At 40.4% G+C, this 23,677-nt stretch overlaps 2 protein-coding genes across 6 annotated transcripts in view; one reads left to right on the forward strand and one right to left on the reverse strand.

Moving 5' to 3' along the window:
- The first annotated feature begins 749 nt into the window (after positions 1-749).
- The window catches only part of rassf4a (Ras association domain family member 4a), a 108,774-nt gene continuing 85,846 nt past the window's right edge, over positions 750-23,677 (forward strand). For 2 of the 4 annotated variants that reach the window (XM_060925940.1, XM_060925944.1), the window contains exon 1: positions 3,732-3,860. The gene's annotated coding sequence lies outside the window, so the exon portion shown is untranslated. Of the gene's footprint in view, positions 863-3,731; positions 3,866-23,677 lie in introns of those variants that run through there. The other 2 variants (XM_060925941.1, XM_060925939.1) reach the window with 2 other exon arrangements.
- Positions 5,570-23,036, reverse strand: cxcl18a.1 (chemokine (C-X-C motif) ligand 18a, duplicate 1). Of its 2 annotated transcripts, none has more exons than XM_060925937.1 (4): positions 22,910-23,032; positions 22,694-22,823; positions 19,015-19,092; positions 5,570-6,844 (listed from the first exon to the last, which is right to left on the reverse strand). In XM_060925937.1, the coding sequence occupies exons 1-4, from the start codon at positions 22,983-22,985 to the stop codon at positions 6,760-6,762; spliced, it is 369 nt and encodes a 122-aa protein (XP_060781920.1). In that variant the 5' UTR covers positions 22,986-23,032; the 3' UTR covers positions 5,570-6,759. The 2 variants fall into 2 exon arrangements, with proteins under 2 accessions (XP_060781920.1, XP_060781921.1); XM_060925938.1 differs by lacking the exon at positions 5,570-6,844 and adding an exon at positions 9,093-9,986 and having other exon boundaries at positions 22,910-23,036.

Here is a 23,677-nt window from a genome sequence, read left to right on the forward strand (position 1 = left end):
AGCAGCCAGCCACATCACTGTCAACAAAACTTGAAAATCTGTGGTCTGAATTGAAGGTCAAAGAAAGAGATTAAAATGTTTTGCATGGAGGAGTGAACCAAGATCATTCAACCTGTGTTTTCAACCTTGTTACACATGAAAGAAAGATATTCTCTCCAGGGCAGACATCATAGAATATTAATGGTAAGAGTACAGGCCTGAGTTTCTCAAAAGCATCGCGACACAAAGATCATCGTTAAATGGTAGAGCGAGCAGCACAATGAACACTCTCTCTCCTAGTTAAGATGCTCTTTGCGTTAAGAGGCTTTTGGGAACCCACCCCAGATCAGTTTAAACCACTGTTTTGTTGAAGTGATTGTTACTTAAAAAAATTTTTTTTTGGGGGGGGGGGGGGGGGGAGATGTTTGAATAAAATGCATGGTGGAGCTGCTGGTAGTGTTTCTGTCTCACAGCTCTAGGGTTTGATTCTGAGCTCAGGATATTGTCAGTGTGGAGTTTCCTTGCATTTTTTTCCATGTCCGTTTCCTCATGGTTCTTTCATTTCCTGTCACTGTCCAGAAACAAGTCAGTAGGCAGTGATGCTAAATTGCCTCTAGCTGGCATCCCATCAAAGGTATTTCAGCCCAGATACTTCAGTGTTCCTGAGAGTTTCCAGATTCGCCACAACTCTGAAGAGGATAAATCAGTTACTGAGATGAATGAATGAATGAAACTATATAATGTCAGTGTATTTTTGTGTTCAAAATATCACTGACTGCATGTAAATTTTTTGCTCATTTTCTTAAAGGCTGCCAATAATTCTTGAGGGTACTATATATGGACCGGCGAGTGGCCTAGTGGTTAGCGTGTTCGCCTCTCAATCGTGAGTTCTACTTATGGTCAGGTCATACCAAAGACCATCATAAAAATGTGTCTACTGCCATCTGGCAAGGCACGCTGCAATACAGATGCGAGTGGGAAGTCAAACTCTCGCGGTTACCAGAGGACTAGCCCCCCACTGTAACCCTAGCTAAGAGGCCGAGGGTTATGAAACGGAGATCAGCACCACCAAATGCGCCATGAATGGTGCGGGAAGGACTTTTATTTTATACTATATATGGTAAATACATATAGCATATTTCTATTAATCCATGACCCCAACTCCAAAAACCTTGGGACACTGTGTAAAATATAAATGAAAACAGAATGTGATGATTTGCAAACCATGGAATCATATATTGGCAGCATGGTGGTGTAGTTCTTAGCACTCTTGCCTCACAGCAAGAAGGTTCTGGGTTCGAGCCCAGTGGCCGACAGGGACCTTTCTATGTGGAGTTTGCATGCTCTCCCCATGTCTTCATGGGTTTCCTCCAGATGCTCTGGTTTCCCCCACAGTCCAAAGACATGCAGGTTAGGCTAATTGGTGGCTCTAAATTGACCGTAGGTGTGAATGTGAATGATTGCTTGTCTCTATGTGTCAGCCCTGTGATGACCTGGTGACTTATCCAGGGTGTACCCCGCCTCTTGCCCATAGTCAGCTGGGATAGGCTCCAGCTTGCCCGCAACCCTGCACAGGATAAGTCTCATCTCATCTCATTATCTCTAGCCGCTTTATCCTGTTCTACAGGGTCGCAGGCAAGCTGGAGCCTATCCCAGCTGACTACGGGCGAAAGGCGGGGTACACCCTGGACAAGTCGCCAGGTCATCACAGGGCTGCACAGGATAAGTGGTTACAGATAATGGATGGATGGATGGATGGATGGATGGATGGATGGATGGATGGAATCCTATATTTCATTGAAAATAGTACAAAGACAACATATCAAATGTTAAGACTGAGAAATCTTTTTTTTTCTTTTGAAAACTATATGCTCATTTCGAATTTAGTGCCAGCAACAAGTTTAAAAAAAGTTGGGACAGGCATATGTTTTGTATCACCTCTACTTTTAACAACACTGTTTAAATGTTTGGGAACTGAGGAGACCAGTTACTGTAGTTTTGAAAGAGAAATGTTGTACCATTTTTGCCTGATATACAATTTCAGTTGCCCAGCTGTTTGTGGTCTCCTTTGTCGTATTTTGCACTTCATCATATACCAAATATTTTCAATGGGAGAGAAGTCTGGACTGCAGGTGGGCCAGTTTAGCACTGCCAACATTGCCCAACTCTAATCCCTAATCTCTCTCATTTACATGAAGCATGTTAGATAAATAACTGTTAGTGTCAGCTGTGCTTTGAGAGCTGATCCTTGGAGAGATGAACCATGGTGATGCCAGGTGTGTTTCTGCCTGCAAGAAAAAAAGCCTCTGTTTTTTTTAACACTTGAAATGTAATATAGTGTTAGATTAGATGATGACTTACTGTCTTGCCCATCAAAATACTGTCACAGAGAATAACGTTCTATAGATAGGTCCATAATTATTTGCTCAGTGATAATTTTTGGACTTTTGCTTCTGTACACCATCACACTGGATTTGAAGCAAAGCAATCAAGATAATACTCACTGATTTGGAGAATGCTTGGAAAAAATGGGTGTTTAACATTTTAAATGTTGATTTTTCTTTTATTCTTGTGCTTGAACTGTTGTAATACTGCTCTTACTGATTCTTTTAAAGCAGTTCGCTCCTCACCCCTGTGGTTGTACACATGAGTCCATTAGGAGAGTGTTGCTTTAAGACAGTACTACCTACATTAAGGCTCCAAACATCAATAAAAATCTAATCTCTCTCTCTCTCTCTCTCTCTCTCTCTCTCTCTCTCTCTCTCTCTCTCTCTCTCTCTCTCTCTAAGCTAAAAAAAACTGCTGTCCAACCAGAAATATGCAATTGCTCTCAAAATGGAGAATGAAAGGGCAAATAAATTCTTGATGTGACAACAAGCTCTTGTTTATGGGTTGTTTTTTCTTAATATTTTAAATCAAGTCCCTTCAGTGCTGTCACTGTAATAATCTTATCCTTTCTGACAAAACTGGCTTTCCATGAGGGAAGTGTCTTGGCAGCTCAAAGCTTCAACTTCCTCAAACATTTTACCAGTTCATGTGGTGTCACATGTTTATAGCTGGTATTCCCAGACAAGGCTCAAAAACAGGAAGCTCAGCAGCCATATATATATATATATATATATATATATATATATATATATATATATATATATATATATATATATATATATATATATATGCTGATCTGGTATCTGGTTGGTTTCACACATTCTCTCTCTCATATATATATTAGTGTGTGTGTGTGTGTGTGTGTGTGTGTGTGTGTGTCTAAGGGGAAGCAGAAGCTGCATAATCAGCTCTTAACGGATGCTGTATTTGCCTGAAACACTGTTTTTAAATCAGCTTTTCTCACTGTCGCTTTTTAATCATAAAAGAAACACACAAGCAATTAAATTTGTGATATTTAAAGTTAGTAGTTAGTCATGTAATAATTATTCTGGGCCTTTTTCTTTTTACAGTTAAATATAATGGGAAAAGAAAAAATATAATATAATATAATAGTGTGTATATATATACGCTATTTCATAAGGATATATATATATATATATATATATATATATATATATATATATATATATATATATATATATATGCACCCTTATGAAATAGCGTCCCGCCGACTGGAAAGCCCTTGATCCAGCCGTTTCCGTGGCAACCAAAAAGAACCCTCCTTCACGCAAATTGGATTGGCTAGTTTTGTCACACGTTTCGTTCTGATTGGTTCTCAAAGCTGTCACTCACTATAAGTTATTTTGACCGAAGCGTCTCCCTGATGTTGAAGACTATAGAGAGACTGGAAGATAAAGACAGCATAAAAATCTGTACATCTTACCGTGATTTCTTTGTTGGCGTTGGAAAACGGGGCGACGTGTGATGAGAGGGTAAGGTATGTTTGTTTGTTTTTTAAAGTGTTATTCAGATTGTGAAATCCTGTCGGAGAGGTGAGAGAGAAACCGGGTGGAAGGTGATCTTTTCACTGTTTATTACCTGTGCAGGTAAACACTGCAGCTCACTGAGATCCCTGTTATTTAAAGTCAGTCATTCAGATTTAATCCTGGGTCCAGTATTCAGCTATAAAACTGCTGGAGGCTTCAGTTCGACTGTACATGGAGCATTCTGTCCCTGGAGCTATAGGCCTTTCTCTGTTCATGGCTGTTCCAGCAGAAAGGATTGTTCATGGGATGGACATTAACTCCACACACTCACTTTTCGTAGCTCATCTGTTTTGCCGAGCGTATGGCTTTTGATCAGATCCACTGATGAAATGTGATTAGGGTATGGTGTGGGTGAAAAGTGTGCTGTATGAGTATGATCAGACTCACACTCAGGCACATATCCTCTAATATTATGCATTCCTTCATCTTAATTAATGCTGCACACTGGTCAGGTTCATGATGAAACCAGAATCCATCCCAGGAACCAGAATCCATCCAGGCAAAAGGCAGGAATACACCCTAGAAGGGATACCAGTTCATTGTAGTGCATCTTTCTCTCTCTCTCTCTCTGAAAGGCAATTTAACAAAGCCAATCCACCTATAGGCATGGTTTTGGATGGGAAAACTGAAGAATCCTTAGTAAAACCCCCCCCCCCCCCCCCCCCCACACACACACACACACACACACACACACACACACACACACACACACACGTGCACAAGCATAACATGTACAGAAATTCTAAAGGATCAACCCAAGTTGATCCTGGAGTTGTAAGATGCCAGCAGTACCTGCTGTCACACAGCTTTTAGATAACAGTAATTAGTTAAAGGTGCTGACTACAAAGTCATCTTTAATTTTCAAATTTTTTATTGTGGATGGCATTTTCCTATGTCTCACAAGAACAATGTCATGCGGATGAGAAGTTATCATTTTGATGTGCCGAGAGTCGCCTTTCTCCATTTCAGGACTGTTTTCCTACCTCTTAAAGTAAACAGTATGGTCCTACAGAAATAGCTCAATCCAAAGAGCTATTTTTTATTTTGAACGCAAGGATCTTTAACTAATTAGCATAACTATGGAACTGTATCACACCAAGATGGCGATATGTGAAAACATCATGCCGATTAAAAATTTAGATTATACCAGCAGATCACGTTACATCCAAAAACTGAAGCATGCAGGCATCACAGATCCATATAATTTATGCAAAAATATATTTATTTATTTATTATTTATTTATTCTTCTCTCTCTCTCTCTCTCTCTCTCTCTCTCTCTCTCTCTGTGTGCGCATTCACTGCTTGAGATGGTTGAAATGCAGAGGAGGAATTTTGCTGTGTTTGAGTTTATGTGTGTCAAAAATAAAGGCTGCTTCTTAATTTACCCACAAATGTATTTATTCCATTTGAAAAGTGTTTGGCAAACCAGCTACTGGATGTGGGATACTACAACATCCTGAACTATTTAGTATTTGGATTTCTAAATACACCAGAGATACGAAAGGCGTACAAAAGTACACATGCCTACCAATATTTCGAGGCAGGTTTCGTGCATACCAGAATGTTATGGGAAATTCCTGATAAGGAAACATACCTTATTATGACATAGGTAAGCTCAAATATGGACTTCTAACAGTAATAAACAAGCCAGGGCCGAGCTCTAGCATATTTTATTATGTTTAGCTGAGTCTACATTATCAGTACATAACAAGCATGCTGCTAGTCTCACCAAGCATTGGGTCTAATAAACTACATCACGTCCAAAGCTCACATCCAGATATACATTTTAAAGTTGCACAGAGCTTTCACACTAACCTGATATAAAATGTTCTCCATGCACACAGGAATGCTTTGTTGGCATCCAGTCTTCCCATTTAAATGCAGCTCGCCATTTTTCTCATCTTTCTGAGTTCACCAGGAAGTGGTGAAAAGTTAAACCAGGCTTATCTCCACATCTGTTATTACATCCAAAAGCACTACAGGTCTCTGGAATTGTTCTTTTAGATGTAAGTTCTACAAGTGTATCTGTAGATGTACTGAATTGGACTTACAATTACTTGCGTAAGCTTGTGCTGGTCATTGTCAAACACAAAGCAAGCAGTTATGATGACATCATGTGAAAGGCCCGTATAACTCCATACTCACTACCGCGAAGTGGACCCCATCATTCTAAGGCTAAGATAGCTAAGCGCTAGCTAGAATGATTTAGTTGTTTGTCCAGAAAAATAACATGCCATCTAACCTTGCTCTACCTTGCAATTGCATTCACTCAGTAGGCTTTCCTTTTCTTTTCTGCTGGCTTTTAGCTGGTGGAAGAGCTGAGTCTGAATTTGTTTGTATTTTATCTAGCAGTCATTTGTTATCATTTCACAAGATGAGCCTCACTGATTTTGAATAATTTATGGCCATAGACAGGGATGGGGCCATCAGAATATTCGGTTCCATTAAAATTGTATTTGATAAGGAATTCCACAAATAATCAATCTTTTTAAAGTGACATGACATAACTCAGGCTGAAATACAGTTGTTCTGTTGTTCTTGTTCTGTTAATTTTCACTCCATTGTCAGTTTACATCTTTAGGCTTATTGTTTTAATGTTACAATATGAATACAAAACAGATTTTACAAAGCAGTATTCGGTAAAATGATACAAAAATAAACATGGTACAAAGGGGCATCTAACAAAAAAGATAAGATATTCCTTTATCGAGAAATTCAGGTGTTCTAGCAGCTCAAGTACAGAGTGAAATATAGATAAATGTAGGTTAAGTTTTAAAAAAAGAATAAAACATAAAAGAATAAAGACAGATATTTAAAAAAAAAAACCTGAGTCTTTGGCCAGGTTTATGGTGGTTTTGCCTTTTTTTGTCTCAATTTGATTTTTCTTGCTGACAGGCAAACCTTCTTCTTCTTTTCATTGAAGTTAATCCTATAGAAATGAAAATGTTAAATTGTTTTAGTATCAGTATTGATAAGGAATTCCACAAATAATCAATCTTTTTAAAGTGACATGACATAACTCAGGCTGAAATACAGTGTTCAGTCTGATAAGAGCAACAGAAAAGCTGGATTTATTAAACTCTAGTGTCTTAATAAATCCCAATTAAACATACCGTGATCTTCAAGACAATGCTATATTTCTTTGCTTTGGGACACGTTGGTAGTAATTTTGCTGTTCCGTGTTTCTCCATCCAACTGAAATTGCTCAAAAGTGTAGTATAGAGTCTGCAGTTTGTATACAATTGCTGCTATAAGACTGTATAGTTTTACAGTACCAGTCAAAAGTTTGGACACCCCTACTCATTCATAGGTTCTTCTGTATTTTGACAATATGTGGAATATATGGAATTACGTGGTACAGTAAACAGAAAGTATTAAAAACAAAATATGTTCCATATTTTAGACTCTTCAAAGTAGCCAGTGTTTACCTTGATGACGCTTTGCACACTATTGGCATTATCTTAACCAGCTTCATGAGGTAGTCATCTAGAATGCTTTTCAATTAACAGGTGTGCCTCGTCAAAAGTTAATTAGTGCCATTTCTTGCCTTCTGAATGTGTTTGAGATCAAACAGTAAATAGTAAATAATAAAAAAAATTTATAATAGTAAATAGCCCTGTTACACAACTGTAGTAATCCATATTATGTCAAGAACCGCTCAACTAAGTAAAGAGAAATGACATCCATCATTACTTTAAGACATGAAGTGTCTTTTAATCAGAGGTGGACAAAGTGGACTTCATTACTTAAAGTCAAAGTACAGATCCCACTGGTCAAATGTTACTCCGATACAAGTGAAAGTTGTCCAGTCAATTTTTTACTTAAAAGGATAGTTCGGGATTTTTGACATGAATCTGTATGGCATCCCCATCAATAGTGTCGTGCAAACACACTGACTTACCCCTGACAGCATCCTGTGAGTCCAGTTCTTGTCCAGTTTTGGTCCAGACGAAAGTAGTCCGGCAAGTTTGTTGGGGTCACGAAAGTAAAATGTTTTTCGTCTCAAAACAGTATGTGTTCAAAAGAGTGATATATTTGCATCACAAAATCGTTGCCAAATAAAAAGTCAGACCTCGAAATCGCTTGGCACTATTTTCTCTCCCTTCTTATCACTGCGCGCTGCCGCCAGGTGACAGCCATGGCTGTTTCATTCATTGTTTACTAGTGATGGGAATTTCGGCTCTTATTCGGGAGCCGGCTCTTTTGGCTCTTCTTACTATAAAGAGCCGGCTCTTTCGGCACCCAAGATTTTATTTTTGATTTAAAGGAGTACGCCACCCCCAGATGAAATTGAGTCAGTCCCTGCAGTCCCTAGAGTTGGATGAGTGAGCCAAAGCGTTTTGTAGCCGACCCAGCCATTGTCCTGATCTATAAACGTCCAGGTTAGCTTAGCTTAGCGTAGTCGCTGTAATCCGGCGTGTCCAGCTAGCATTGTCGTTGCAAAAGTGAATAAAATAACTCAAGATTTTTTATAATTATTTCTCATGACTTGTACATTCACATCGAGTACACATATCAATGCAAATTAACACGAAGGGATTTACTAGACCAATTTATATCTGGAACTATTTTCAGCCACAGCACAGGCAAAGCACCGCTGCAGGCGCAAAGACACCGCGCAGCGCCTGAAAACAGGTGCGCAGTGCCTGAAAACCCGTTTTCAGGTGCTGCGTGGTGTCTTTGCGCCTTCCTTTTCCTACCTATTCCTTTAACTGCTGCAATTAACTAGTTAATTCTGATTCTATTTCTCCTCTCAGTTATAAGCTGTCCTGCTTTTGAAGAGATCCTCTCTGGGGGGACAGATGCTGCCACTATACACATCCTCCGTGCCATCACGTGTGTAAGCCGTGGATAGAGTGCAGCCTTGGTCTCCCACCAGCTTAGTGGGTCTGCGTTTTGCTGTCACCTGGCAGCAGCGCGCAGTGATAAGAAGGGAGAGAAAATAGTGCCAAGCGATTTCGAGGTCTGACTTTTTATTTGGCAACGGTTTTGTGATGCAAATATATCACTCTTTTGAACACATACTGTTTTGAGACGAAAAACGTTTTACTTTCGTGACCCCAACAAACTTGCCGGACTACTTTCATCTGGACCAAAACTGGACAAGAACTGGACTCACAGGATGCTGTCAGGGGTAAGTCAGTGTGTTTGCACGACGCTATTGATGGGGATGCCATACAGATTCATGTCAAAAATCCCGAACTATCCCTTTAAGTTAAAGTACTGAAGTATTTGCTTTTAACAATACTTAAGTATTAAAAGTACATTTTCTGTCAATGCATTGTTGTATTATTGCCACAATGCTTACAAAACCTAATGCCATTACCAAAGACAGAAATGTGAATTCACAAAATGAACGCATGCTGTGCCATCATGGTGGTTTAACGTTAAGCTAGCTAGTCAGTGAAACTCCACCTGACATGCTAGCAAACTCTTTTCAAACTCAAAATCATATTGGGTAGCTAATGCTACTAGAAAAGATAGATTTCTACATTGTTTATTTGGCAAGATTATGCTAAAATATATTTCTGAAAGCACTTCAGATAAGTTAACGTTATTCATGTTAGCGTAACTCTGTTTTTACATGCTAACTAACAGTGTCCATGTTAACTAGCTATGTGTAAATGTTAGCCATGGACAAGGCTATGGCAACTTGGCGGGCAAATCCATAGAAAGTCAGACTAACCAGACTGTGTTGCTATTGTAACGTTACCGCTAGCTCTAAAAGCACAGACAACTTCGTTGCAGGCTTTTTCTTGGAATAAAATGTTTATATACCTCAATATGATCCTGCAGGTTGGGTGGCGAGTTTTTGTAGGCTGTGATGTGGTTCATTTTAGGCAAGCAAAGAAAACATTTAAAACAAAACGAATCTTTAATCCTTTCAGAAAACTGAAACATGGGTTCATGGGCCATGAGTGTGTGCATTCTCCAGAAGAACCGCCTCCTTCCATTCTGCCATTGACTGATTGTGTTAAATAATGCTGCTGAGAAATCACTGAACTTGGTTGTATACAGTCTATAGACGTGACGTGACCCTAGTGATTATTGATCGGCTGTCTCAGTGTCACCTGCGAAAAAATCAATCACATTTTAGAAAAAAAAATATCCATGTTCAAAGCTGCTTCATAGTAACGAGTAACGAGGACCTTGATAGAAATGTAGTGCAGTAGAAAGTACGGTACAACATTTGTCTTTCAGATGTAGTGAAGTTAAAGTCATAAGTTTCCACAAAAAATAATACTCAAGTAAAGTACAGATACTCAAAAAGTGTACTTAAGTACAGTACTCAAGTAAATGTACTTCGTTACTGTCCACCTCTGCTTTTAATTAATAAAAATAAAGAAAAAACACTGAATTAGAAGGTGTGTCCAAACTTTTGACTGGTACTGTATATAGTGAACATTGTTTTTTTTTTTTAAACTTCTAACACTAGGTGTCAGTGTTCATCAAATTCAACACTAAACAAAACTAGTATTATTATACTGAAAGAAGTTTTCTTGTGTATGAATCTAAAAAGGGGAAATGTGCAATTTCTACATAAAAATCTATATTTCTATATCACTTACAATACATTCTCTCTCTCTCTCTCTCTCTCTCTCTCTCTCTCTCTCTTTCTGCGCATGTGCGGTGCGAGTGGGTGGAGTGGAGCGTGAGTGAGTGCGTGCTGAAAGTTTGGCCGCCGTGCCATAAACTTTTGTCCTTTTTCTACCTTTTTTCTATCTTTCTATTTATTTTTTTTGTATACGGTTTGTTAGATTATTGTTGTTTGAATTTTGTTAAAAGTGCACGCGCCAGGCGTCTGCTTCCTTTTGGAAGTATGGCGGCGCGAAGTGCACCTGAGCAGCATTTTGGCTTTCTAACGAGGAAGCATGGTATAGAGATCTTGCAGTCACGTGACCGGAAAGTACACAACCGCCATCTTGTCGGTCAAAAACACTGCTGAATACTGCTGCACTCGTGTACAGAATGGATCAATTTCAACCGACGGACTACATGGCTCATTTTTCTAATGAACAGATAACTAGATATATGTCTAAAATAAACGATCTACAGATTTGTGACCCTTATGGCTTACCGGACGGAGTTTTCACGACCGGATTTTGAACTGCCAGCGGAATACCCGGACGTGTATAATTACCTCATTAACTTTCCCTCGCTGTTCAGTGGTGAAGCACTGCGTGCTTATAAATCTCTGGACAGTTATCTTTACAGAAATTCAGGATTTGTCAGCGACTCAGATGTGGCATCTTGTAAACAAGAATCCTCATTGGATGGGTAAGTCACTTAAGTATTGAGTATAGCACTGACCAGCCGATTATAGAATAGAATAAGGTAATTCCAAATCGTCCGTCTTGTTTGCATGGATCTGGCGTTGGAGAGGTAGCGGCTTGGCAGTGGAGATTTGAGTGGCTGTTTTCTGAGCTTAGTCAACAGGCCGGCTCTGCAGCCTCGCTTTTGCTTCCGCTCCCGGCACCGCCTCCTTCGCTTTGCTTCCGATAACAATCCACGGAGACCCCGCTGGTCTCGCTATCTCGTCCGGAATGTTTTTTTTTTTCTCGTCCGGAATGTTGTGCATGCGATGGAAATCGCTACAAACCGTCATTTTCTGATGGAAACCAATGTCCAGTAAGTCCATACGGTTGTAGTGGATATTGAAGACCGGTACAGACAAACAACACGCAAAAATACACGCAAAAAACATAAAAAACGTGCACAGGTAGGGAGAGCTTGTAGCTGCAGCCGTTGTAGTAGAATTGTATATAGTAGGGTTTTCCAGAAGAAAAGGTAGAAGTAAAAGCAGAAGTAGAAGTAGAAGGCGGAAAATGGCGTTTGACCGACAAGATGGCGTCTGTCACAATCTGGATCGGCTGTGACGTCACATGCAAGTGCTCCATTAAAATAGATTCACCTCTTTCAGTGGAGGAGATCAGTTTGGCTGTGGGAGGTTTAATTGGTCATGACAATGTTTTGTCTGCGTCTCGCATGAACAGGGCAGTGGTTTTATTCCTTGCTTCTGTTGAGTTGGTAAACGAAATGGTGGAGACGGGGGTAGTGGTTGAAGATGTTTTTCTCCCCGTTTTACCTTTGTCGAGCCCTTCAAGAAAAGTAATGCTTTCTAATGTGCCCCCTTTTATTAGCAATGATGTGCTTACAGAGGTCTTATCTCGTTACGGAAAAGTAGTATCTCCCCCAAAAATGATACCAATGGCAACCAAATCTCCGCTATTAAAGCATGTTGTCTCGTTTCGAAGGTTCGCTTATATAATTTTGAAAGACAAGGGAGAACTTGAAATCTCTCTGAATATTAAGGTGGATGATTTTAATTACATGATTTATGTGACCACAAATACAATGAAATGTTTTGGATGTGAACAGCTGGGGCACCTGGCGCGTAATTGTCCAGATAAGGTGAAACCGAATAATGTGAATTTAAAAGAGGGTATCCCCAGTGACGAAAGATCTCAGGAAACACTCAATACTGAGAATGATGAGACACCTACGGGTGAGGAGGGTGAAGGTGCGGGTGATGGGAATGGTGAAGGAGAGGTAGCCCCTCCGGCTGAGACACCAGAAGATGGTGACTCAATGGATCTCGCTTCGGAATCTGAAATGCCCGCTGCTTCACAGGGTAGTTACACAGATCTAGTGGAACAAATCTTTAATGAAGTTATTAATGAACATAACCCTCCTATAGAAACTGAAAATGTTTTTAAAATGCCGTCTAAGAAAAGGGGTCATCCAGGCTCTAAAGGCAAAGCAAAGAAGAAGAGTCTGACAGTTGATGTGCCTGATAGTGAGAGCGATTATGCGTTTGACTGTAGTGTTACCTGCAGTCTACGCACAAGCGGCTTTTCTCAACAGAATTACAGTGTCGAAGATATCAAAGCGTTTTTAACCAAAACCAAACATGCAAGGAATGTAAGGATTGATTATCATTTTGCAGATGTTGATCAGTTTATTGCAAAGACCAAACTGTTTGTCAGAAGGGGGATTTACCGATCAAGAGGGCTTCCGTTTAAAAAAGATACTGGGCAAGTTAAATGATAGTGATGTTAAAAATCAATTGTAATTTTTCTCTATGATCATTATGTATCTTAAGTTCTATATTTTATATTTCCTTATGTGTGAATTTCTAATTGCTTCGTTGAATTTAAATGGAGCAAGGGAACGAAATAAGAGAGCTATTGTGTTTGAAACTTTTAAACAAAAGAGAATTGATGTTGCGTTTGTTCAAGAAACTCACACAGATATAAGGAATGGTGATGACTGGGCGAGTGAACTTACTGGTGTATCAGTTTTGAGTCATAACACCTCAAATAGTGGGGGTGTTGGTATTCTTTTTAGCCACAATTTTATTCCATGTTCCTATGAAATTAATGAAATCATTAAAGGCAGGCTTTTAAAAGTAAGAGCCAAATATGATGGTAAAACCTTTATGTTTGTTTGTGTTTATGCACCTACTGATGCGTTAGAGCGCATACTTTTTCTACAAACACTGGATGATGTTCTTAAAACTTGTGATTATGAAGACATCTTGCTTGTTGGGGGAGATTTTAATTGCACGGAGAATGGCATAGATCGCAATCATATAGAGCCTCACATGCCATCTCGTAAAAAGTTAGTTGAAATTTTAAAGGTTCACAATCTTGTAGATGTTTGGAGAAGTTTCCATTTAAATCAGAGGCAGTATACATGGGTCCACTCATATAATAACATGCTGTCCTTGGCGAGGCTAGATAGATTTTATGGGTTCAAACACCAGTTCAATTTCTTTAGGAGTTGTAACATTGTACCAGTTGGGTTTTCTGATCACTGTATGGTAACATGCAACATATTTATTAGTACTTTTAAACCAAAGAGTGCTTACTGGCATTTTAATACCAGTTTATTGCAAGACAAGCATTTTAGGGATGTTTTTAATTTTTTTTGGATCAGTGTAAGAGTACAAAGCCTATTTTTAGGTCAATACAGCAGTGGTGGGATTTTGCTAAGGTCCAGATAAAAATGTTGTCCCAACAGTATAGCTTCAGTGCCACGAGGGACATCTCCAATCGTATGACTGCCTTAAAGTTTGAGATTTTGAATCTTCAAGGGGACACAACTGGCAATGTAACGGAAAAATTGAAAATTAAAAAGAACTTACTGGCCGAGTTATTAGGGGTTAAGGCTCAAGGAGCTCTGGTCAGGTCACGTTTTCAGTCTATTGAACTCATGGATGCACCTACCAAATTCTTTTTTAATTTGGAAAAGAAAAACGGTCAAAAAAAGCTAATGCAATCTTTGTCGTCAGAAGATGGCACTATTCTGTATGCTCACACTGACATTCGTAAAAGAGCACGGGCATTTTTTGAGAATCTTTACAAGAGTGAGATCTCCTATGAGCAGGCTCCAGAGAATGTCTTTCTGAACAATTTACCCCAGATGTCCAGCTCGGCAAATGCAATCCTCGGAGGGGTGATAACCCTGGAGGAAGTGTTTACAGCCCTCCAAAGTATGGAGAGTGGAAAGGCTCCGAGGATTGATGGTCTACCGGTTGTATTCTACAAACCTTTCTGGCCTGAAGTAGGCACAGATTTGCTGGAGGTGCTTAGTGACAGTTTAACCAATGGGTGGCTGCCACAAAGTTGCCGAAGAGCTGTGGTGACGTTGTTGCCAAAAAAAGGGGATCTAAATGACATAAGGTCATGGAGGCCTGTCTCTGTCCTATGTGTGGAATATAAAGTGCTCTCAAAGGTTCTGGCCAATAGGCTTAGAAAAGTGGTAGGAGAGGTCATCCATCCTGACCAGACTTACTGTGTGCCTGGAAGGTTGATTTATGACAACATTTGGTTCATTAGAGATATTATGGATGTTGGACGGCGTCTAAATTTAGATTTTGGACTTATCTCAATAGACAATCAGAAAGCGTTTGACAGAATTGAGCATAACTATTTATGGAATGTCTTGGCCGCATTTGGTTTTAATTCTGATTTTATTAAATATATAAAAGTCTTATATCGTGACATTGAAAGCATACTAAAGGTTAATGGTGACTTGTGTGCCCCTTTTAAAGTGTTTTAGAGGTATTAGACAAGGCTGTCCCTTGTCTGGGATGTTATATTCCTTGGCGATAGAGCCACTTTTGATTAAACTGAGAAATGAGGTTGAAGGTGTAATGCTTCCAAATTGCACTTTTAAGTTTAAATTATCAGCTTATGCTGACGATGTGGCTATTCTTGTTAAGAGCCAGAGGGATGTGAATGCCATGTTGGGATTACTTAATCATTTTAAATTGCTATCCTCTACTAAAGTAAATTGGGGAAAGAGTGTGGCTTTGTTGATGGGGGACTGGAAGAATGGTCCACCCAGTTTACCTGAGGACCTACATTGGTGCAGAGAAGGTTTTAAATACCTGGGGGTGTTTATCGGGAATAATGATTTTATGCAGAAAAACTTTGGTGTTTTAGAGAAAGTGAAAGGCCGTCTTGGTAGATGGGACTTTTTAATGAATAAATTGTCTTATAGAGGCAGAGCACTTATAATAAACAACCTGGTTGCATCATCCCTCTGGCACCGGCTGGCCTGTATAGACCCTCCTGTCAATGTGCTTTCAAAAATTCAATCTGTTCTGGTTAATTTTTTTTGAGACAACCTACACTGGGTGCCACAAAGTGTTTTGTTTTTACCCAGAGAAGAAGGGGGACACGGGTTGGTTCATTTACAGAGCAGGACGGCTGCTTTTCGTCTACAGTTCATACAGAGACTGCTTAGTGGGACTGCGAAGAGCAGCTGGGAAGCTGTAACTTGTGTCATTCTGCACACTTTTGAGGGGCTGGGGCTTGATAAGACGCTTTTCTGGATGGACCCTAAACATCTGAACTTGAAGAAATTTCCTATTTTTTATCGGAACCTTTTTAAAGTATGGAGTCTTTTCAAGATTGGGAGGACTATGAGCTCTACATCTCTTTTTTGGTTTCTGCAAGAGCCTTTGATCAATGGCTCCATATTAGACCTCTCACATGATCAGTCTTTTCCTGCCCTCAATGGAGTTCTCTGTGATAAAGTTCTCACCCTGAATGACTTGATCAATTTAGCAGGTCCTTTGTTTCAAAATGCGAATCCAGTGGCTAACCAATTAGGAGTAAGGTCATTTTGAATGATAAAGCATCTTCTTGGAAAGTGGAAGGGGTTCTTTACAGAAGACGAAAATAAGTTGTTGAACGATTTTTCTGTGGGCTTGTTGTCTCCAAATGACTCTGATGTATTTCCTAATTTTACTGTAACTGCAGATTTGGATGACTCCTCAGGTGTTTTACTTAAATCCGAGCCCATATTTTTTCTTGGTTGTAACCTTGCCTCTGGTAAGGTATTGTATAAACTATGTGTTCTGGCTATGAACAAAAAACACCTTGATAAAAGAATTGACACTCCGTGGCGTGCTGTTTTGCAAATCACTGAGGAGGTTAAACCACAATGGAAGGTCTTTCACAAGTCACCATTACCTAAGAAATGCGGGGACTTACAATGGAGGATTTTGCATGGGGCAGTGGCAGTTAATGCTTTTATTTCAGTTTTAAATCCCAGTGTAAGTGAACAGTGTCCCTTTTGCACAATGAAGGAAACCATTTTTCATGCTTTCATGCAATGTGTGAGACTGAAACCTCTTTTTACCCTTTTAGAAAGGTTATTTGGTGGTTTTAATGGAAACTTTTATTTTAGGGTTTAAATATTGCCAGAAGCGCAGGTTTAAATGTCAATTATTAAACTTTTTACTTGGACAATCCAAAATGGCTATTTATGTGAGTAGGCAAAATAAAATAGAGTTTGACTCAGGTCACAATATTTTAATGGTGTTTATGATGTTGGTGAAATCAAGAATTTTAATTGATTTTCGTTTTTACAGTGAAATGAATGATCTTGGGGCTTTGGAGAGGATATGGTGTTATAAAGATGCTGTGTGTTATCTGGAGGATGATGCACTTAATTTTAACAGCCTGTTAGAGGACTTGCAGCCTGATTAACTGTCAATTTTATCAGAGTTGTGCATATATGTTTATTTATTTATTTATTTATTTATTTATCTATTTTAGGCTGCATTTTTACTCTTTTATTTTTTTAATGATTTTTAAATACTGGTAAAGACTTGTAAAGACTTTTTTTTAAGGACATGGTATGCATGTGTAAGCAATTTGTATTAAATGAAGTTTGAAAGTCAGTCAAGTCTCTCTCTCTCTCTCTCTCTCTCTCTCTCATATTTGTGTCTCCCTGACCTGTGTGTATGAACAGCAGGTAGAAGGAACTGTTTGATAAAGCAGTAGTTCCTCTCTTGTACATCACTGTTATGTCTTACAATATTTTGTTTTTAACATTTGCTTTGATAATGAAACAAGGCCACAGTGTGGATATTCATATATGAGGATTCTTCACTTTAACACCAGGATTGGAAATATTGGATCTGAGCACTGATTTAAGGACTATAGGATGATTAACACAAACTGCCTGTGGTAAAAACAAGACTTTTTGTCTCTTACTAATCTCTCCATCTTGTATAATAAAAGTGAGCATCTGCTGTAACTCCTACAGTCGCACCAGTGCGACACGCACTACAAGTGTTAGTCTATATCCCCACTATCTATGAGCTGTGTCACATTCAGAAGTTTGCCGATGACACAGCCATCGTTGGGTGTATCAGTGACGACAGAGAGGAGGAGTATAGGAGCCTGGTGAGGGACTTTGCTGTGTGGTGCAACAGGAACCATCTGCAGCTCAACACCTCGAAGACCAAGGAGCTGGTCATTGACTTTGGGAGGTCCAGACCAAGGTCACGACCAGTTCTGATCGAGGGAGTCGAGGTGGAGGTTGTGGATTCCTACAAGTACCTCGGGCTGTGGCTGGACAGCAAGCTGGACTGGACTTGCAACACCAATCACTTATACAGGAAGGGACAGAGCAGGCTATGCTTCCTTAGGAGGCTGCGGTCCTTTAACATCTGCAGAAAACTCCTGTGGATGTTCTATCAGTCTGTGGTCGTTAGTGTCCTGTTTTACACCATGATGTGCTGGGGGGGCAGCACGTCCAAGAAGGACACATCCAGGCTGGACAAACTGATCAGGCGGGCCGGCTCTGTGGTCGGCATGAAGCTGGGCTCTCTGGTGACGGTGGCAGAGAAGAGGTCTATGGACAAACTATTGAACATCATGGACAATGCTAGTCACCCTCTGCACACCGTCGTCAGCAACCAGAGGAGCCTGTTCAGTGACAGAATGCTCCTTCCCAAGTGCAGGACGAACAGACTCAAAAACTCCTTTGTCCCTCACACCATCAGACTGTACAACTCCTCTCTGGGGGGAGGAGGGGTAACAGGAGGACAGAGGATGGGAAAGAGCAGTAGCCTAGCCTAACAATAAGCAATACTGGACAATGTGCAATTAATGTGCAATATAAAGTGCAATATCTTTCCTGCTCCCCCCCCCCCCCCCCCCCCACACACACACACACACTTACCCTAACCCCCATTTATCTAATCTAATCTAATCTTTGGTCACTGGTAGTTCTATGGTGGTCTCTTTCCATTGATGGATAGAGTACAGGGAGTAAATGACAGTCTGCATAGCAAAACTGTACATGTACCATGCCGGATACATGGTAGGTACACCTGATAAAATGACAAACAAGTGCTGCCAGGCAAAATAAACCTCACCCGGCCTTTTCGGTGACCTTTACCTTGACCCGATTACCCCCAAAATTTAATCAGGTAATCTACGGACCATTGCCCACCTACCCTGACAATTTAAAGTCAATTGGTGCAACCGTCTAGACGCTAGATTGTTAACAGACAGACACACAAGCAAACCGTACTGATTACAATACCTCACCCCGCTTAGTCCGTCTTGGGCGAGGTAATAACTGTAACTGGCCACTGTGTGTCTATACAGTATAAGATATCTCAATGTGCCAATATAGGACATGCCTGTTCCTCATGACCTAAACGGTATGCTTGCTTGTGTAAAAAAAAAAATGTATATGGACTCCTTGGCTATTGTATTTATATTCATGGTGTAAACAGCTGAAAATCTACTTGTTTAGAAAACTGTCTTAATACAGTGAGACACATACCGCTTCCAGCATTGCTGCATTTTCTTCCCTTGTTTGGAATTTGGAGCCAGACAAGTGTCTTTACTTCCCATGGAGATGCTAGGATTGAGATCAACACATTATTAGGAAAAAAACACAAATCTTTCAGTTTATGATTAACAAGTTACTTGTAGGGGTGGCACGGTGGTGTAGTGGTTAGCACTGTCGCCTCACAGCAAGAAGGTCCGGGTTCGAACCCCGTGGCCGGCGAGGGCCTTTCTGTGTGGAGTTTGCATGTTCTCTCCGTGTCCACGTGGGTTTCCTCCGGGTGCTCCAGTTTCCCCCACAGTCCAAAGACATGCAGGTTAGGTTAACTGGTGACTCTAAATTGACCGTAGGTGTGAATGTGAGTGTGAATGGTTGTCTGTGTCTATGTGTCAGCCCTGTGATGACCTGGTGACTTGTCCAGGGTGTACCCCGCCTTTCGCCCGTAGTCAGCTGGGATAGGCTCCAGCTTGCCTGCGACCCTGTAGAACAGGATAAAGCGGCTACAGATAATGAGATGAGATGAGAAGTTACTTGTAAACCAGTTGTTTGAAGGTGTAAAATCTGTACTGATGTAACACTTCTGCCTGCCTGTTACAACAGGAAATTCTCATCTCATCTCATTATCTCTAGCCACTTTATCCTGTTCTACAGGGTCGCAGGCAAGCTGGAGCCTATCCCAGCTGACTACAGGCAAAAAGCAGGGTACACCCTGGACAAGTTGCCAGGTCATCACAGGGCTGACACATAGACACAGACAACCATTCACACTCACATTCACACCTACGGTCAATTTAGAGTCACCAGTTAACCTAACCTGCATGTCTTTGGACTGTGGGGGAAACCGGAGCACCCGGAGGAAACCCACGCGGACACGGGGAGAACATGCAAACTCCGCACAGAAAGGCCCTCGCCGGCCACGGGGCTCAAACCCGGACCTTCTTGCTGTGAGGCGACAGTGCTAACCACTACACCACCGTGCCGCCCCAACAGGAAATTATCTCCCTTAATAAAAAATGAAATGTCAAGGGCTGATTTTATAATTCTTATCAGAAGGCTTTAAAGGTCGTAGTGACAGTTTTGTACAGTAGCCAAAGGATTTGGCTGAACATGATGATTTCTGTTGAACTATTTGAAAGTGTGTATTTTGCCAATTTATGTCTCAACAGCTCTTTAGTTACCTCTAATTACCTCTGATATGTTGCAGCGGCCTAACCCAATCAGATCTACCAGATCGCAGCAGCAAAATTTACTGTTAAAACCTGTTTTTAAAACAAAGTGTGGTGAAGCAGCTTTTAGCTACTATGCAGTACAGCTATGGAACCAACTCCCAGAGGACATCAAAAATGCTCCTGCTGTTGGCAGCTTCAAATCTAGACTAAAGATCAAGCTGTTCTCAGATGCTTTCTGCTAACTGATAAATATCATCATCTTTACATGTTTTAAACTTTACTTAACTTTTACAGTCTTTGCATGTTTTAAACTTTACTTAACTTTTATTCTATTTTATTCTGCTGTTTTTTACTGAACTTTTACTTCATTTTATTATTTTATTTCTACTATTGTTTAATTCTTATTTTTTTCTCTCTTCTTCCCCCTTTATTTTATGTAATTTTATTTTCTATTGTTTACTGTTTTGCCTTTACCTCTGTAAAGCACATTGAACTGCCACTGTGTATGAAATGCGCTATATAAATAAACTTGCCTTGCCTTGCTAGTGTCAAAGGGAACCCTGCAGATGAGCATGTCCCGTAACCAAACTGTGGCATGCATTAGAAGTAAATTAGGCATTTAGACACGTCAATGGGGTTTGAGATAAGAGAGAACAATAATGATAATTAAAGGCAGGGTAGGCAATTGTGAAGCAACCAGCAAGAGTAAGCTAGATTTTGAAAGCATCAAACCAAAAAATCCTACCCCTTTCCTTCAGTGCTTTATCTGCAGTGACTTTTCTAAAACACATGAATGCGCACTGCCTGACTACTGCTGAAGGAGGAGTCCACGAGAGAGCACACACTGGGGGAAGAAGTGTAGCACGTTGTTGTCATATCCAACTACCTCATGTCTCAATCACGTAAGAAAACACCTAACGTTATCATAATGAATGGAAACAACAAACATGGCTCGGATCACACGCAATAAGTGCACAGGCAGAGTGAGCGCAGACTGAATGAAATAATTGGACAGACTTTTTACAGCCCTGTAACTGACACAGATGATGGATTTTTTTCTCCTTTTTTATTGGAAGAGCATATGATTTATTCACTGCTGTCAGGATGTAAAGAGAATTTCAAAAAAAAAAAAAAAAATGCTTCTAAAATAAATTACCTTCCCGACCTTTAAGAATAACAACTTAAGTTTGAGGTGCTGAGTTTCTGTGTTTAAGCACCTGCTGTTATTCAGTCTAGACTATGAAAGACCACTTTTTGTGTTGTGTTAATTCTTCTCCGTGCTTCACGGAATGCTGCGCTGAGGGTTTTTTTTAATGCCTACACATTCCGGTCCTGATAGGAGCGAAATGTGTGGGTGTTTTTTCCTCTCATCTCTCATTTCTCAGCCTCAAGCCTCTCTCCTGCTTTGCTTCTGCGGACTCGTCTCGTCTGAGAGACCCTTCCTGCACTGTTCTCCGAATCGAAATTATGGATTTGATCAACTGGTCACTTCACACAATTGACACAATCTTCTTGACGAGAAGTCTGGGTTCAGGGGAACCTGCCTGTCCTGCCGGAACGTGTGCAGCCAGATACACCATGGATGCCTGGGAGAAGTGGCGTGTGGTGTGCTTGGCGATTCTTTCCGTGGAGGACATTGAGGATATTTACCTATTCGGAACCATGATCACAGGATTTTTGCTGATTGGACTTGGCATTGCCCTGGTGTATCAAGGAAATCAGTTAACGGTGGCAGCTGTTCAAAGCCCCACAAAGCTGCCCGACATGATTAAGGCGATGGGCAGAGCTGTCAGCACTCAGACTGTGGCTGTGAGTCACAACATTGATAACATCATGGAGAAGTTGATGGCTTTGCAAAGAGAAATGGATCATTTTGGTGGCCAGAATGGACAAGCGGGTTAAGCGAAAAAGGACATGTCTACCCATCTTAAGTCTAAACAAATTCCAATTTTATCTTGGCTTTCCTGCCAGCACTGCCTTCAAGGCCGTTGCTGTAGAAATGCAATTCTCCCCCTGGAGTTCACTGCAGTGAGACTCTGTGTGTGTGTGTGTGTGTGTGTGTGTTTTTCCTATATTTTCTTTCTGTCTGTACTATGAAAGCTAAGTCGAACCGGAGTCAAATTCCTCGTGTGTGTAACATACCTGGCTAAAGTGCTTCTGATTCTGATTCTGATTTTTTTTTTAAGCCTGTTAATGACAGCCAGTAAAAGACGATAAGGTGCATAAGTATTCTGGACATTGGCAATATGTGAAAATAATTACATTTTTGCCATTTCTATTAAGTTTCAGGAGAACATTGTAAAACAAACAAACAAAAAAAAAGGTTTTCTGGATCATGCATTATTTCATCCATAGTCCTGAAGTCATCTTGCTCTGTACTGTTATCTACTAGATTTCTTGACAAATCTAAGACTTGCATTGAGTTCCTCCTAATCCAGAATTGATTTTTATTCTACAGCACACTTTGGTAACATGACATCTTTTTAATAATGAGGCATACTTACATGATCTGAACTTTTTTGCAATGAGGGCCTGAATCAATCACCTTGAAGTCCGTCATGTTTTTCCATGGAATGGGATAACTCTCTTGGATGCACATACATTTCTCTCGAATGTATACTCCTGCTGTCATATCTAGGAAAAAAAGGGGAAACAAAAGGATTATCCAAACTTCTGCACATATGTGAAGTGTTTATAAAAATGCACATAGACAAAGGTACCTGTGAAAACGTTTAAGCAAAAAAGAAGAAACAGCAGTAGAGAAAAAAAAATCTGTTGCAAGTTCCTGAAAGCCATGTTACTTCTGGTTGCAGTGCAATCTGTGTGTGAGTTTTCTGAGAGACATATGAGCCTCTCCTTACTACCTCCCCCCCCCCCTTCTTCCTGCTTGCCCATATTTAACCAGAACCATGTCACATGATTTCTTTTACAATACATTACAGTACAGGCATTTAGTAGATGTTGTTATTCAGAGTAATGTATGAGCACACACACACACCCAGCACCTGGGTAGCAGTTGGGGGTTAAGTGCCTTGCTCAAGGGCACTTCAAACTGATGACTGTTTGGGCCATGGCTGCCCCATATTTGCTAGAAGCTCCTGTTGTCTTTAACTAGGTTGCTGAAAAGGAAATTGTTGCCTGAACAAAGCAGAAATGGCAAACTTCACTTTAAAGTGACTAAATCACAGGAAGTCCGTGTGTGCATGTGCAGGTTTACCTTTACTAAACAAACAGCTGATCACACCGAGGTGCTCGCTGACCGCCGGTATTTATTAGTTTGGTCCTGTGTTTCCTTTCCTTCACAACATAACGTCTTTTCTTCTCTCTTTCCGTTACTGTAGTCGGTCTTTCACGTTTCATTCACACACTCACATCCTCCATTTTTATGCCTCCGCCACCGTAAGGTGCAGGAGGCATTATGTTTTCGGGTTGTCCGTCTGTCCGTGCGTGCGTCAGTCCCGGAACCTTTTGAACGCGATATCTCAAAG

The sequence above is a fragment of the Neoarius graeffei genome, chromosome 7 (assembly GCF_027579695.1).
Source record: "Neoarius graeffei isolate fNeoGra1 chromosome 7, fNeoGra1.pri, whole genome shotgun sequence".
Taxonomy (NCBI): Eukaryota; Metazoa; Chordata; class Actinopteri; order Siluriformes; family Ariidae; genus Neoarius; species Neoarius graeffei.

Excerpts from the sequence above, each read along its gene's own strand:
- cxcl18a.1 (XM_060925937.1), bottom strand. The coding sequence starts at position 22,985 with ATGGCTTTCAGGAACTTGCAACAGATTTTTTTTTCTCTACTGCTGTTT. Across the intron at positions 22,824-22,909 it reads TTGCTTAAACGTTTTCACAG|ATATGACAGCAGGAGTATAC; the intron begins GTACCTTTGTCT and ends TTTTTTTCCTAG. Across the intron at positions 19,093-22,693 it reads TGCAAAAAAGTTCAGATCAT|CATCTCCATGGGAAGTAAAG; the intron begins GTAAGTATGCCT and ends TCTCAATCCTAG.